Source organism: Hyla sarda, chromosome 1 (assembly GCF_029499605.1).
Source record: "Hyla sarda isolate aHylSar1 chromosome 1, aHylSar1.hap1, whole genome shotgun sequence".
NCBI classification, from domain to species: domain Eukaryota; kingdom Metazoa; phylum Chordata; class Amphibia; order Anura; family Hylidae; genus Hyla; species Hyla sarda.
The window spans coordinates 601,759,268-601,776,835 of record NC_079189.1 but is presented as its reverse complement, the minus strand read 5'-3'; the positions used below and the strand labels follow the sequence as shown (position 1 = coordinate 601,776,835).

The window sequence follows — 17,568 nt, the reverse complement described above, 5'->3', positions numbered from 1 at the left end:
TTACAGCCATGAAGGAAGAAGAGACAGATGTGAGCGGTGATGAGCAGTATAAGCAGGACATTCCTACAGGGAAAAATCTCATAAATATTAATGCTAGAGACATAAAGGAAGAAGAGACAGATGTGAGCGGTGATGAGCAGTATATGCAGGACATTCCTACAGGGAAAAATCTCATAAATATTAATGCTAGAGACATAAAGGAAGAAGCGACAGATGTGAGCAGTGATGAGCAGTATATGGAAGACATTCCCACAGGGAAAGATCTCATATATATTAATGCTACAGACATAAAGAAAGAAGAGACAGATATGAGTGTCGATATGAAGAATAAGGAGGACATTCCAACAGGGAAAGATCTGATCTATATTAATGCTGCAGACCTAAAGAAAGAAGAAGCAGAGACAGATGTGAGCGGTGATGAGCAGTATATGGAGGACATTACTATACGGAACTATCTGAACTCTATTAATGCTACAGACATACAGAAAGAAGAAGAGACAGATATGAGCGGTGATGGGCAGTATAAGGAGGACATTCCTACTGGTAACTGCCCAGGTGAGTAATGACCACTATGTTTACTATAACAGACAAGTCAGGAGGGAGGGCAGCAACTCTATAATCCAGTGACTGACAGGTGACGTCCTCTTTTTCTTCTCCGTCTGGCTCAGACATGACTTCAGAGTTTGCTGTGGAGACATCTTTGGCCCCTAATTCCTGCAACATCCATACACTATGGTAAGGAAATAATTTCATAACACTGACCCTGAATACATTCATACCCCTTAAATATATTTCTAACTGCCCCACATACACACATACAACAGTCAACGCAGCATTAACCCCTTCATCCACAAAGTAATTAGGAAATAAAGTGCAGTAACATTCAGCAACAGGGTCAGTGCCCAAAAGAAGGAGCTTATTACTGCCATCCCCTCAGTTATGGAGCACAACAACAGTGTGAGCCTGTGTATAGTATTCTTATCCGATCTGCCGCCATCACCCTCTTAGGTCACTGTCAATGTGGAACCGGTCTTCAGAATATTCAAGTGATGTTCCCAACTGTGTGGGCCAAAAAGTAGTGTCATTATATCAGGTCCTCATCTCCTCACATACAGTCATTATATCAGGTCCTCATCTCCTCACATACAGTCATTATATCAGTCCTCATCTCCTCACATACAGTCATTATATCAGGTCCTCATCTCCTCACATACAGTCATTATATCAGGTCCTCATCTCCTCACATACAGTCATTATATCAGGTCCTCATCTCCTCACATACAGTCATTATATCAGTCCTCATCTCCTCACATACAGTCATTATATCAGGTCCTCATCTCCTCACATACAGTCATTATATCAGGTCCTCATCTCCTCACATACAGTCATTATATCAGGTCCTCATCTCCTCACATACAGTCATTATATCAAGTCCTCATCTCCTCACATACAGTCATTATATCAGGTCCTCATCTCCTCACATACAGTCATTATATCAGGTCCTCAGTCCTCACATACAGTCATTATATCAGTCCTCATCTCCTCACATACAGTCATTATATCAGGTCCTCATCCCCTCACATACAGTCATTATATCAGGTCCTCATCTCCTCACATACAGTCATTATATCAGTCCTCATCTCCTCACATACAGTCATTATATCAGTCCTCATCTCCTCACATACAGTCATTATATCAGGTCCTCATCTCCTCACATACAGTCATTATATCAGTCCTCATCTCCTCACATACAGTCATTATATCAGGTCCTCATCCCCTCACATACAGTCATTATATCAGGTCCTCATCTCCTCACATACAGTCATTATATCAGTCCTCATCTCCTCACATACAGTCATTATATCAGGTCCTCATCTCCTCACATACAGTCATTATATCAGGTCCTCATCTCCTCACATACAGTCATTATATCAGGTCCTCATCTCCTCACATACAGTCATTATATCAGGTCCTCATCTCCTCACATACAGTCATTATATCAGGTCCTCATCTCCTCACATACAGTCATTATATCAGTCCTCATCCCCTCACATACAGTCATTATATCAGGTCCTCATCTCCTCACATACAGTCATTATATCAGTCCTCATCTCCTCACATACAGTCATTATATCAGGTCCTCATCTCCTCACATACAGTCATTATATCAGGTCCTCATCTCCTCACATACAGTCATTATATCAGGTCCTCATCTCCTCACATACAGTCATTATATCAAATCCTCATCTCCTCACATACAGTCATTATATCAGGTCCTCATCCCCTCACATACAGTCATTATATCAGGTCCTCATCTCCTCACATACAGTCATTATATCAGGTCCTCATCTCCTCACATACAGTCATTATATCAGGTCCTCATCTCCTCACATACAGTCATTATATCAGTCCTCATCTCCTCACATACAGTCATTATATCAGTCCTCATCTCCTCACATACAGTCATTATATCAGGTCCTCATCTCCTCACATACAGTCATTATATCAGGTCCTCATCTCCTCACATACAGTCATTATATCAGGTCCTCATCTCCTCACATACAGTCATTATATCAGGTCCTCATCTCCTCACATACAGTCATTATATCAGGTCCTCATCTCCTCACATACAGTCATTATATCAGGTCCTCATCTCCTCACATACAGTCATTATATCAGGTCCTCATCTCCTCACATACAGTCATTATATCAGGTCCTCATCTCCTCACATACAGTCATTATATCAGGTCCTCATCTCCTCACATACAGTCATTATATCAGGTCCTCATCTCCTCACATACAGTCATTATATCAGGTCCTCATCTCCTCACATACAGTCATTATATCAGGTCCTCATCTCCTCACATACAGTCATTATATCAGGTCCTCATCTCCTCACATACAGTCATTATATCAGGTCCTCATCTCCTCACATACAGTCATTATATCAGGTCCTCATCTCCTCACATACAGTCATTATATCAGGTCCTCATCTCCTCACATACAGTCATTATATCAGGTCCTCATCTCCTCACATACAGTCATTATATCAGGTCCTCATCTCCTCACATACAGTCATTATATCAGTCCTCATCTCCTCACATACAGTCATTATATCAGGTCCTCATCTCCTCACATACAGTCATTATATCAGGTCCTCATCTCCTCACATACAGTCATTATATCAGGTCCTCATCTCCTCACATACAGTCATTATATCAAATCCTCATCTCCTCACATACAGTCATTATATCAGTCCTCATCTCCTCACATACAGTCATTATATCAGGTCCTCATCCCCTCACATACAGTCATTATATCAGGTCCTCATCTCCTCACATACAGTCATTATATCAGGTCCTCATCTCCTCACATACAGTCATTATATCAGGTCCTCATCTCCTCACATACAGTCATTATATCAGGTCCTCATCTCCTCACATACAGTCATTATATCAGTCCTCATCTCCTCACATACAGTCATTATATCAGTCCTCATCTCCTCACATACAGTCATTATATCAGGTCCTCATCTCCTCACATACAGTCATTATATCAGGTCCTCATCTCCTCACATACAGTCATTATATCAGGTCCTCATCTCCTCACATACAGTCATTATATCAGGTCCTCATCTCCTCACATACAGTCATTATATCAGGTCCTCATCTCCTCACATACAGTCATTATATCAGGTCCTCATCTCCTCACATACAGTCATTATATCAGGTCCTCATCTCCTCACATACAGTCATTATATCAGGTCCTCATCTCCTCACATACAGTCATTATATCAGGTCCTCATCTCCTCACATACAGTCATTATATCAGGTCCTCATCTCCTCACATACAGTCATTATATCAGGTCCTCATCTCCTCACATACAGTCATTATATCAGGTCCTCATCTCCTCACATACAGTCATTATATCAGGTCCTCATCTCCTCACATACAGTCATTATATCAGGTCCTCATCTCCTCACATACAGTCATTATATCAGGTCCTCATCTCCTCACATACAGTCATTATATCAGGTCCTCATCTCCTCACATACAGTCATTATATCAGGTCCTCATCTCCTCACATACAGTCATTATATCAGGTCCTCATCTCCTCACATACAGTCATTATATCAGGTCCTCATCTCCTCACATACAGTCATTATATCAGGTCCTCATCTCCTCACATACAGTCATTATATCAGGTCCTCATCTCCTCACATACAGTCATTATATCAGGTCCTCATCTCCTCACATACAGTCATTATATCAGGTCCTCATCTCCTCACATACAGTCATTATATCAGGTCCTCATCTCCTCACATACAGTCATTATATCAGGTCCTCATCTCCTCACATACAGTCATTATATCAGGTCCTCATCTCCTCACATACAGTCATTATATCAGGTCCTCATCTCCTCACATACAGTCATTATATCAAGTCCTCATCTCCTCACATACAGTCATTATATCAGGTCCTCATCCCCTCACATACAGTCATTATATCAGGTCCTCATCTCCTCACATACAGTCATTATATCAGGTCCTCATCTCCTCACATACAGTCATTATATCAGGTCCTCATCTCCTCACATACAGTCATTATATCAGTCCTCATCTCCTCACATACAGTCATTATATCAGTCCTCATCTCCTCACATACAGTCATTATATCAGGTCCTCATCTCCTCACATACAGTCATTATATCAGGTCCTCATCTCCTCACATACAGTCATTATATCAGGTCCTCATCTCCTCACATACAGTCATTATATCAGGTCCTCATCTCCTCACATACAGTCATTATATCAGGTCCTCATCTCCTCACATACAGTCATTATATCAGGTCCTCATCTCCTCACATACAGTCATTATATCAGGTCCTCATCTCCTCACATACAGTCATTATATCAGGTCCTCATCTCCTCACATACAGTCATTATATCAGGTCCTCATCTCCTCACATACAGTCATTATATCAGGTCCTCATCTCCTCACATACAGTCATTATATCAGGTCCTCATCTCCTCACATACAGTCATTATATCAGGTCCTCATCTCCTCACATACAGTCATTATATCAGGTCCTCATCTCCTCACATACAGTCATTATATCAGGTCCTCATCTCCTCACATACAGTCATTATATCAGGTCCTCATCTCCTCACATACAGTCATTATATCAGGTCCTCATCTCCTCACATACAGTCATTATATCAGGTCCTCATCTCCTCACATACAGTCATTATATCAGGTCCTCATCTCCTCACATACAGTCATTATATCAGGTCCTCATCTCCTCACATACAGTCATTATATCAGGTCCTCATCTCCTCACATACAGTCATTATATCAGGTCCTCATCTCCTCACATACAGTCATTATATCAGGTCCTCATCTCCTCACATACAGTCATTATATCAGGTCCTCATCTCCTCACATACAGTCATTATATCAGGTCCTCATCTCCTCACATACAGTCATTATATCAGGTCCTCATCTCCTCACATACAGTCATTATATCAGGTCCTCATCTCCTCACATACAGTCATTATATCAGGTCCTCATCTCCTCACATACAGTCATTATATCAGGTCCTCATCTCCTCACATACAGTCATTATATCAGGTCCTCATCTCCTCACATACAGTCATTATATCAGGTCCTCATCTCCTCACATACAGTCATTATATCAGGTCCTCATCTCCTCACATACAGTCATTATATCAGTCCTCATCTCCTCACATACAGTCATTATATCAGTCCTCATCTCCTCACATACAGTCATTATATCAGGTCCTCATCTCCTCACATACAGTCATTATATCAGGTCCTCATCCCCTCACATACAGTCATTATATCAGTCCTCATCTCCTCACATACAGTCATTATATCAGTCCTCATCTCCTCACATACAGTCATTATATCAGTCCTCATCTCCTCACATACAGTCATTATATCAGGTCCTCATCTCCTCACATACAGTCATTATATCAGGTCCTCATCTCCTCACATACAGTCATTATATCAGTCCTCATCTCCTCACATACAGTCATTATATCAGGTCCTCATCTCCTCACATACAGTCATTATATCAGTCCTCATCTCCTCACATACAGTCATTATATCAGGTCTTCATCTCCTCACATACAGTCATTATATCAGGTCCTCATCTCCTCACATACAGTCATTATATCAGGTCCTCATCTCCTCACATACAGTCATTATATCAGGTCCTCATCTCCTCACATACAGTCATTATAACACAGTGACTGCTTCCATCTCAAGAACTGTGTGTGATGTTGCAGCTGCCATTTACAGGTCCTGAGTCCTGACAGGCTGACACACTGACTGCTGCTGTATAATGTCATAGCAGGGCAGGAGAAATCTCTCCTTGTCAAACCTTTTTTCTCTGGCTCTGATAGGCAGACACCCGTCCTGGCCCCACCAGGGAAATGCCCTGTGTGCCTGATGGTCAGTCCGGGTCTGATGTTGACCGCCATAAGATAAAGTAGTAGAGAATGCAATTTTCGAGACCGTTGATTTATTTTTTTCTGTGTATGAAACGGACTGTTCCAAGCACTATTCTCTGTATATGTAGAAACTTTAGCTCTAGCCAACAGCTGATTGGCGGGTTGTTGGGTGTCGGCTCCCTAGGGCGTAAGTACCATAGTGGTAGACCATGTGGCTGATATGGGGTCCCCTCTCTCCTATCTATGCAACTGATCTTATATTGATAACTTATCCTGAAAACAGACCAGAAAAGTCCTTACAAGAACAGTGTTCTCAAACTGTGGGCCTCCAGATGTTGTATAACTTCAATTCCCAGCATGCCCGGACAGCCGTTGGCAACATCTGGAGGGCCACAGTTTGAGACCACTGTACAAGAAAGTGAATAGAAACTTATCTACAGGATAGAAGATAAGTAGTTGATCGCGGGAGGGGGTTCGAGCGCTGGAACCCGCGATCTCTGGAACAGGACCCTGGCTCTTGCAGAGAGTAGCACGCGTCATCTATCCATAGACTGCACACTTTCCATTTATCTCTGAGAGTGCCGATGATTCTCGAGTGCTGTACTCCAGTCTATGGAGCGCGCCCCGCATACAGCACACACTCCACACTGAGCACCGGTGTAATTTATTTTAAGGTTAATTTAATAAAAAAAATAATCAAATTTTATCCTTGGCAGATTCTTGTACCAGGAGATCAGAGGAGAATCTTATATCTTCAGATTATAAAGCAGATGATGATATCACACAAGATACATATGAAGAACATTCCATTATCCCAGATACACCCTCAGACCTTCACAGCCAAGATCTGTCATCTCATCCTGTTATACCCGTCCTGTCTACTGATCCATCACAGACTGTTAAACAAAAAAGAAGTTACAGAAGGGGTGATAAACCTAAGCAAGACCATGCAATGGAGAAGTCCTTTTCATGTTCAGAATGTGGGAAATGTTTTACTCAGAAATCAAATCTTTATCACCATCAAAAAATCCACGCAGAAACGAAGCCATTTTCATGTTCAGAATGTGGAAAATGCTTTACAGTCAAATCAAGGCTGGTTGGTCATCTGAGAATTCACACAGGGGAGAGGCCATTTTCTTGCTCAGAATGCGGGAAATGTTTTAGTCAGAAATCAATCCTTGTTAAACACAAAAGAACTCACACAAGGGAGAGGCCATTTTCTTGTTCAGAATGTGGGAAATCTTTTATTCAGAAATCCGTTCTTGTAGCACATCAAAGAATTCACACAGGGGAGAAGCCATTTATATGTACAGAATGTGGGAAATGTTTTACTCAGAAATCCATTCTTCTTCTACACGAAAAAACTCACACAGGAGAGAAGCCATTTTCTTGTTCAGAATGCGGGAAATCTTTTACTCAGAAATCAGTTCTTGTTGAACATCAAAGAATCCACACAGGGGAGAAGCCATTTTCCTGTTCAGAATGTGGAAAGTGTTTCACTATAAAATCAAGTCTTCTTGAACATCAGAAAACTCACACAGGGGAGAAACCATTCTCTTGTTCAGAATGTGGGAAACTTTATAGCAGTAGATCGGCTATTCATAGACATCAAAAATCTCACACAGGGGAGAAGCCATTTTCATGCCTAGAATGTGGGAAATGTTATATTTTCAAATCACAGCTTGATAGCCATGTGAGAGCTCACACAGGAGAGAAGCCATTTTCTTGTTTAGAATGTGGGAAATCTTTCACTCAGAAATCAGTTCTTGTTGAACATCAAAGAATCCACACAGGGGAGAAGCCATTTTCCTGTTCAGAATGTGGAAAGTGTTTCACTATAAAATCAGGTCTTCTTGAACATCACAAAACTCACACAGGGGAGAAACCATTTTCTTGTTCAGAATGTGGGAAACATTTTAGCAGTAGATCGGCTTTTCTTAGACATCAAAAATCTCACACAGGGGAGAAGCCATTTTCATGCCTAGAATGTGGGAAATGTTTTATTTTAAAATCACAGCTTGATAACCATGTGAGAACTCACACAGGAGAGAAGCCATTTTCGTGCACAGAATGTGGGAAATGTTTTATTCAGAAATCGATTCTTGCTAGACACGCGAGAATTCACACTGGGGAGAAGCCATTTTCGTGTTAAGAATGTGGGAAATCTTTTACTTTTAAATCATATCTTGCTCACCATCAGAAAACTCACTATTGAGTTATTGTCATCATTCTCCTTTGCAGATTTGACAATATGCTCTCCTTGTTATGAATTCTACTATGTGCAAATTTAGTCCCTATTCAAGGACGAGAAGGACCGTTCAATGTATAGCGAAAGTAAAACCAGTTTAAAATCCTTATGGCTGGGATTATGTCTTCTATGTTTTTATAATGTATCACAACCTGTTTTCTGAAAGTTTGAAAATAAAAAAAATTATAAAAAAAAATTAAAAATCCTTATAGCACGTATCACACTCCAGACGTACTCCGCAGTCTCTAAGCTTTGCTGGAGATACCTACCTGAGAAAGGTACATTACTACTATGTATTACTTGTTTTGGGACTGCCCAAGGAACTGGGTTTTTGACAGGGGTCTAGTCCTAGTTAAAAAGAAAAAAAATAAAGTGTGTGAACTCACCCCAAGATTTCTACTTAAGGGCTGGTCCTGCAGGACTCCTACTAATGGGAACGGTGTTTCTGCTTGGGAAAAAGTGCAGGAACTCAGTTCCCATGCATTTCTGCAGGATTTCAGTCCTGGATTTTGGAGACAAAGTAAGTTCACTTGTGGGAGAAGTCTCCCCTTACCCCCTTTTTCTGCCTTCTAAATATCCATCCTCTCAAGCTACATAAAGCCCAGATGACAGTGGTGGACAAAGAATAGAGGGGGCCCAATATCAATAAAGGGGTACTCCACCCAGAGACATATAATCCCCTATTCAAAGGTTATGGGATAAGATGTCTGATTGCTGGGGTCTTGCCACTGGGACCCCCCGGCATCTCCACGCCACACATCCTCATGACGTCACGCCATGCCCCCTCCATTCATGTCTATAGGAGGGGGCATGGCGACTGCCATGCCCCCTCCCATAGACATGAATGGAGGGGGAATCGCGTGACTTCACATCTCTGTTCGTGGAAACTACTATTTAGAATGTCGGGTGCGGCACGGTTGCTGCATGGAGAGGCCGGTCCCCCGTGATCAGACATCTTGTCCCCCATCCTTTGAGTGGAGTACCCCTTCTATGGGCCTTCTATTATGGCGTCTGATTCCCCCCCCCCCCCCCCCCCCAGGACAGAACAGTCGGGTGTTCCTCTTTGCTTTTTATCACCCATCGGTCAGTATCCCCCTCCATGAATTTGCGGTTCCCCGGAGAGAGGAGTTCTGCACAGTTTTTTACCAATCGCAAAAAGGAATGGGACCAACAAGGATGGGGCCCCTCTTTAACCCCTTAAGGACCGAGGGTTTTTCCGTTTTTGCACTTTGATTTTTTCCTCTTTAAAAAAAATCATAACCCTTTAAATTTTGCACCTATAAATCCATATGATGGCTTTTTTGCGCCACCAATTCTACTTTGTAATGACATAAGTCATTTTACCCAAAAATCTACGGCGAAGCGGAAAAAATTATAATTGTGAGACAAAATTAAAGAAAAAAACCACCATTTTGAAACTTTTGGGGGCTTCCGTTTCTACGCAGTACATTTTTCGGTAAGAATGACACCTTCTCTTTATTCTGTAGATCCATACAATTAAAATGATACCCTACTTATATAGGTTTGATTTTGTCGTATTTCTGGATCTGTGCCGCGCGCTATTCGCCACGGGTCCCAGCCGTCAAAAGACAGACGTCCTTGCTCCTTAAGGGGTACTCCCGTGGAAAACTTTTTTTATTTTTTATATCATCAACTGGTGCCAGAAAGTTAAACATTTGTAAATAATTTCTATTAAAAAATCTTAATCCTTTCAGTACTTTTTAGGGGCTGAATACTACAGAGGAAATGCTTTTTTTGGGGGGATTTCTCTTCTGTCACGACTAGAGATGAGCGAACTTACAGTAAATTCGATTCGTCACGAACTTCTCGGCTCGGCAGTTGATAACTTTTCCTGCATAAATTAGTTCAGCTTTCCGGTGCTCCGGTGGACTGGAAAAGGTGGACACAGTCCTAGGAGACTCTTTCCTAGGACTGTATCCACCTTTTCCAGCCCACCGGAGCACCGGAACGCTGAACTAATTTATGCAGGAAAAGTCAGCAACCGCCGAGCTGAGAAGTTCGTGACGAATCGAATTTACTGTAAGTTCGCTCATCTCTAGTCACGACCACAGTGCTCTCTGCTGACCTCTGCTGTCCATTTTAGGAACTGTCCAGAGCAGCATATGTTTGCTATGGGAATTTTCCCCTGCTTTGGACAGTTCCTAAATGGACAGCAGAGGTCAGCAGAGAGCACTGTGGTCGTGACAGAAGAGAAATCAAAAAAGAAAAGAATTTCCTCTGTAGTATACAGCCCCTAAAAAGTACTGGAAGGATTAAAAAATTTTTAATAGAAGTAATTTACAAATATGTTTAACTTTTTGGCACCAGTTGATATAAAAAAAAAAAAGTTTTCCACGGGAGTACCCCTTTAAGGGATTACACTTCTCCTGCATATTCTGGTTTAATACGTTTCTAATAGAAAACAGGATAACAAATATACAATATATAAATTTAGATGTCATCATCTAAGTTTCATGATCATCTTGTGGACACTGCCCAGTGTATGCCATGCGGACAGGCATTAAGCCATTTCACTGCTTTGGGCTCCACACACTGGACTTGTTTCCTGTGTGAGCTGCAGGGAGGGGGGTGTGTGGCCCTCAAGCCAATTAGTGTCAATCAGACATGACACATCACTGAAGCTTTCAGTTCTCTGAGCTGAGGAGAAGGGAGTGTGAAGTGTTGTCTACAGTAGATTCTAGTCATCAGTGTGATAAGATCTCCTGGACTTCCTGCCTGGGGAGGAAAATGGTACGCACTCAGCAAAGATTACACTTCACATTGGAAAGTTCAATAACTTTATCGTCATATTTTCTTACTAATGACAGTAACGCTTTAAAGGGGTACTCCCCTGGAAAACCTTTTTTTTTTTTTTTTTTTTAAATCAACTGGTGCCAAGGTAAACAGATTTGTAAATTACTTTTATTTAAAAATCTTAATCCTTCCAATACTTATCAGCTGCTCTATGCTCCACAGGAAGTTATTTTTGAATTTCCTTTCTGTCTAACCACAGTGCTCTCTGCTGACACCTCTGTCCATGTCCGGAACTGTCCAGAGTAGGAGCAAATCCCCATAGAAAACCTATCCTGCTCTGGACAGTTCCTGATATGGACAGAGGTGTCAGCAGGGAGCACTGTGGTCAGACAGGAAGGAAATTCTAAAAGAAAAGAGCTAATTTTGGAGCATACAGCAGCTAATAAGTACTGGAAGAATTCATATTTTTAAATAGAAGTAATTTACAAATCTGTTTAACTTTCTGGCACCAGTTGATTAAGAAAAACAAAAAACATTTTTTCCAGTGGAGTACCCCTTAAATCTGCAAACCATGTTGCTGAATACTGACCTGTAGGTGGCGCACTTGCATAAGCAGATTAGATTCATACTAGTGTGACCAATGTTGGTTTCCAACATGTGTGATTGTTGGCTTTTTGTTCACCCTCAGTATAACCGCCATGATGCCTTACAGCAGTGTTTCCCAACCATGGTGTCTCCAGCTGTTGCAAAACTACAACTCCCAGCATGCCCAGACAGCTGAAGGCTGTCCGGGCATGCTGGATATTGTAGTTTTGCAACAGCTGTAGGCACCCTGGTTGGGAAACAGTCTTACATTATCCCCACCACACCTACCACCAGTAGTGCTCTGCTCGGCCACTGCATCCACCTCCACCATCTCAGCAACACAATCCAAAGGCTGACATGACACAAGACCTTCTCTGGCTAATGTTATTCTTCTACTTAGCTCTAAGGGGGGAGCAAAGAGCGAGAACCAGGGATCACACACTGTAACAAACCTCCTCCTCATGTAATCTCCTTACTACTGGGATCACACACTGATAACACACTGTAACAAACCTCCTCCTCATGTAATCTCCATACTACTGGGATCACACACTGATAACACACTGTAACAAACCTCCTCCTCATGTAATCTCCCTACTACTGGGATCACACACTGATAACACACTGTAACAAACCTCCTCCTCATGTAATCTCCTTACTACTGGGATCACACACTGATAACACACTGTAACAAACCTCCTCCTCATGTAATCTCCTTACTACTGGGATCACACACTGATAACACTGTAACAAACCTTCTCCTCATGTAATCTCCTTACTACTGGGATCACACACTGATAACACACTGTAACAAACCTCCTCCTCATGTAATCTCCTTACTACTGGGATCACACACTGATAACACACTGTAACAAACCTCCTCCTCATGTAATCTCCTTACTACTGGGATCACACACTGATAACACACTGTAACAAACCTCCTCCTTGTGTAATCTCCTTACTACTGGGATCACACACTGATAACACACTGTAACAAACCTCCTCCTCATGTAATCTCCTTACTACTGGGGTAACACACTGATAACACTGTAACAAACCTCCTCCTCATGTAATCTCCTTACTACTGGGGTCACACACTGATAATACACTGTAACAAACCTCCTCCTCTCGTACCCAGAGAGTGGTGGTAAATGATTTGTACTCTGATTGGTCCCCGGTTATTAGTGGTGTACCCCAAGGTTCAGTACTGGGCCCGCTGTTGTTTAATTTATTTATCAATGATATAGAGGATGGTATTAACAGCTCTGTTTCTATCTTTGCAGATGACACCAAGCTTTGTAGCACGGTACAGTCTATAGAGGATGTGCATAAGTTACAAGATGACTTGGATAGACTAAGTGCCTGGGCATCCACTTGGCAAATGAGGTTCAATGTGGATAAATGTAAAGTTATGCATCTGGGTACTAATAACCTGTATGCATCGTATGTCTTAGGGGGGATTAAACTGTCAGAGTCACTAGTAGAGAAGGATCTGGGTGTACTTGTAGATCACAGACTACAGAATAGCATGCAATGTCAGGCTGCTGCTTCCAAAGCCGGCAGGATATTGTCATGTATCAAAAGAGTCATAGACTCAAGGGACAGGGACATAATACTCCCCCTTTATAAAGCATTGGTACGGCCTCACCTGGAATATGCTGTTCAGTTTTGGTCGCCTGTTCATAAAAGGGACACTGCGAAGTTGGAAAGGGTGCAGAGACGCGCGACTAAACTAATATGGGGCATGGATCATCTTAGCTATGAGGAGCGATTAAAGGAGTTACAATTGTTTAGTCTTGAGAAGAGACGTTTAAGGGGGGACATGATAAACGTATATAAGTATATAAATGGCCCATACAAAAAATATGGAGAAAAACTGTTCCAGGTTAAACCCCCCCAAAGGACGAGGGGGCACTCCCTCCGTCTGGAGAAGAAAAGGTTTAGTCTAAAGGGGCGGCACGCCTTCTTTACCGTGAGGACTGTGAATTTATGGAACGGTCTACCTCAGGAACTGGTCACAGCAGGAACAATTAACAGCTTTAAAACAGGATTAGATACATTCCTGGAACAAAATAACATTAATGCTTATGCAGAATTATAAAACTACATCCCTTCCCCTTATCCCCTTACATCCTTCCCTTCAACTCCCTGGTTGGACTTGATGGACGTATGTCTTTTTTCAGCCATACTAACTATGTAACTATGTAATCTCCTTACTACTGGGGTCACACACTGATAACACACTGTAACAAACCTCCTCCTCATGTAATCTCCTTACTACTGGGATCACACACTGATAACACACTGTAACAAACCTCCTCCTCATGTAATCTCCTTACTACTGGGGTCACACACTGATAACACACTGTAACAAACCTCCTCCTCATGTAATCTCCTTACTACTGGGATCATACACTGATAACACACTGTAACAAACCTCCTCCTCATGTAATCTCCTTACTACTGGGATCACACACTGATAACACACTGTAACAAACCTCCTCCTCATGTAATCTCCTTACTACTGGGGTCACACACTGATAACACACTGTAACAAACCTCCTCCTCATGTAATCTCCTTACTACTGGGATCACACACTGATAACACTGTAACAAACCTCCTCCTCATGTAATCTCCTTACTACTGGGATCACACACTGATAACACACTGTAACAAACCTCCTCCTCATGTAATCTCCTTACTACTGGGATCACACACTGATAACACACTGTAACAAACCTTCTCCTCATGTAATCTCCTTACTACTGGGATCACACACTGATAACACACTGTAACAAACCTCCTCCTCATGTAATCTCCTTACTACTGGGATCACACACTGATAACACACTGTAACAAACCTCCTCCTCATGTAATCTCCTTACTACTGGGATCACACACTGATAACACACTGTAACAAACCTCCTCCTCATGTAATCTCCTTACTACTGGGATAACACACTGTAACAAACCTCCTCCTCATGTAATCTCCTTACTACTGGGATAACACACTGATAACACTGTAACAAACCTCCTCCTCATGTAATCTCCTTACTACTGGGGTCACACACTGATAACACAATGTAACAAACCTCCTCCTCATGTAATCTCCTTACTACTGGGATCACACACTGATAACACACTGTAACAAACCTCCTCCTCATGTAATCTCCTTACTACTGGGATCACACACTGATAACACTGTAACAAACCCCCTCCTCGTGTAATCTCCTTACTACTGGGATCACACTCTGATAACACTGTAACAAACCCCCTCCTCGTGTAATCTCCTTACTACTGGGATCATACACTGATAACACTGTAACAAACCTCCTCCTCATGTAATCTCCTTACTACTGGGATCACACACTGATAACACACTGTAACAAACCTCCTCCTCATGTAATCTCCTTACTACTAGGATCACACACTGATAACACACTGTAACAAACCTCCTCCTCATGTAATCTCCTTACTACTGGGATCACACACTGATAACACTGTAACAAACCTCCTCCTCATGTAATCTCCTTACTACTGGGATAACACACTGTAACAAACCTCCTCCTCATGTAATCTCCTTACTACTGGGATCACACACTGATAACACACTGTAACAAACCTCCTCCTCATGTAATCTCCTTACTACTGGGATCACACACTGATAACACACTGTAACAAACCTCCTCCTCATGTAATCTCCTTACTACTGGGATCACACACTGATAACACACTGTAACAAACCTCCTCCTCATGTAATCTCCTTACTACTGCGATCACACACTGATAACACACTGTAACAAACCTCCTCCTCATGTAATCTCCTTACTAATGGGATCACACACTGATAACACACTGTAACAAACCTCCTCCTATGTAATCTCCTTACTACTGGGGTCACACACTGAGGAGCAGAGATCTCCACACACAACACAACAGCAGTGACTGCCCGACCAGGACCTGCCATGTATCTGCTACATCCTGGAGGTGTAGGACCTGTGATGATGTCACAATCATGTGACCAGTACATATGGGGGCGAAGCTCAGCAGGATAGAAGAGATTGTGGTTGAAGGACCTGAGATAAAGATCATGTGACAGGAGTGGGCGGAGCTCAGCAGTTGTAGAGGAGAAGGGTTGTGTGATTGAAGTTTAGTTAGATAGAAAAAAAAAACAAGTTATCCTGGAGGTCACGTGTTTCCTGTGTAAATTTCAGCTCATGGCTCCTGCACTGTTCTGCCGGTAGAGGTTTGTGTATTATATATATCTGTATGTGTGAATATATATATATTATCTATTTGTGTGTGTGTGTATATATATATATATATATATATATATATATATATATATGTGACCCCCCCCCCCCCCCGACATACGATAATTTTTTTCAAATTGTCTCCAATAATTGTGTCATTTACATTCTCATCGTTCAGGATACAGAGGTGATGATTTTCCTGACTAATTCATCAAGAATGGAGATAGACCGAGACAAGATGGCCGACAGGATAATAGACCTCACCCTACAGATACTCTTCCGGCTTACTGGAGAGGTGAGGGATTCTGGGAGTGATGTCACATGACCTCATTCTTATCTATGTAATAACAGATGGATATGACTGGAGAGGTGAGGGATTCTGGGAGTAATGTCACATGACCTCATTCTTATCTATGTAATAACAGATGGATATGACTGGAGAGGTGAAGGATTCTGGGAGTGATGTCACATGACCTCATTCTTATCTATGTAATAACAGATGGATATGACTGGAGAGGTGAGGGATTCTGGGAGTGATGTCACATGAACTCATTCTTATCTCTGTAATAGATGGATATGACTGGAGAGGTGAGGGATTCTGGGAGTGATGTCACATGACCTCATTCTAATCTATGTAATAGATGCATATGACTGAAGAGGTGAGGGATTCTGGGAGTGATGTCACATGACCTCATTCTTATCTCTGTAATAACAGATAGATATGAATGGAGAGGTGAAGGATTCTGGGAGTGATGTCACATGACCTCATTCTTATCTATGTAATAGATAGATATGACTGGAGAGGTGAGGGATTCTGGGAGTGATGTCACATGACCTCATTCTTATCTATGTAATAACAGATGGATATGACTGGAGAGGTGAGGGATTCTGGGAGTGATGTCACATGACCTCATTCTTATCTATGTAATAACAGATGGATATGACTGGAGAGGTGAGGGATTCTGGGAGTGATGTCACATGACCTCATTCTTATCTATGTAACAGATGGATATGACTGGAGAGGTGAGGGATTCTGGGAGTGATGTCACATGACCTCATTCTTATCTATGTAAGATGGATATGACTGGAGAGGTGAGGGATTCTGGGAGTGATGTCACATGACCTCATTCTTATCTATGTAATAACATGGATATGACTGGAGAGGTGAGGGATTCTGGGAGTGATGTCACATGACCTCATTCTTATCTATGTAATTACAGATGGATATGACTGGAGAGGTGAGGGATTCTG

At 41.9% G+C, this 17,568-nt stretch overlaps 1 protein-coding gene across 2 annotated transcripts in view; it reads left to right on the top strand.

Annotated features, from left to right (window-relative positions):
* The first annotated feature begins 376 nt into the window (after nucleotides 1-376).
* The window catches only part of LOC130296426 (zinc finger protein 665-like), a 29,613-nt gene continuing 12,421 nt past the window's right edge, over nucleotides 377-17,568 (top strand). Inside the window, exons 1-2 of one of the 2 annotated variants that reach the window (XM_056547929.1) lie at nucleotides 377-555; nucleotides 16,496-16,612. In XM_056547929.1, the coding sequence (XP_056403904.1) occupies nucleotides 514-555; nucleotides 16,496-16,612 (159 nt within the window). In that variant the 5' untranslated portion in view covers nucleotides 377-513. Of the gene's footprint in view, nucleotides 556-16,197; nucleotides 16,311-16,495; nucleotides 16,613-17,568 lie in introns of those variants that run through there. The other variant, XM_056547936.1, reaches the window with a different exon arrangement.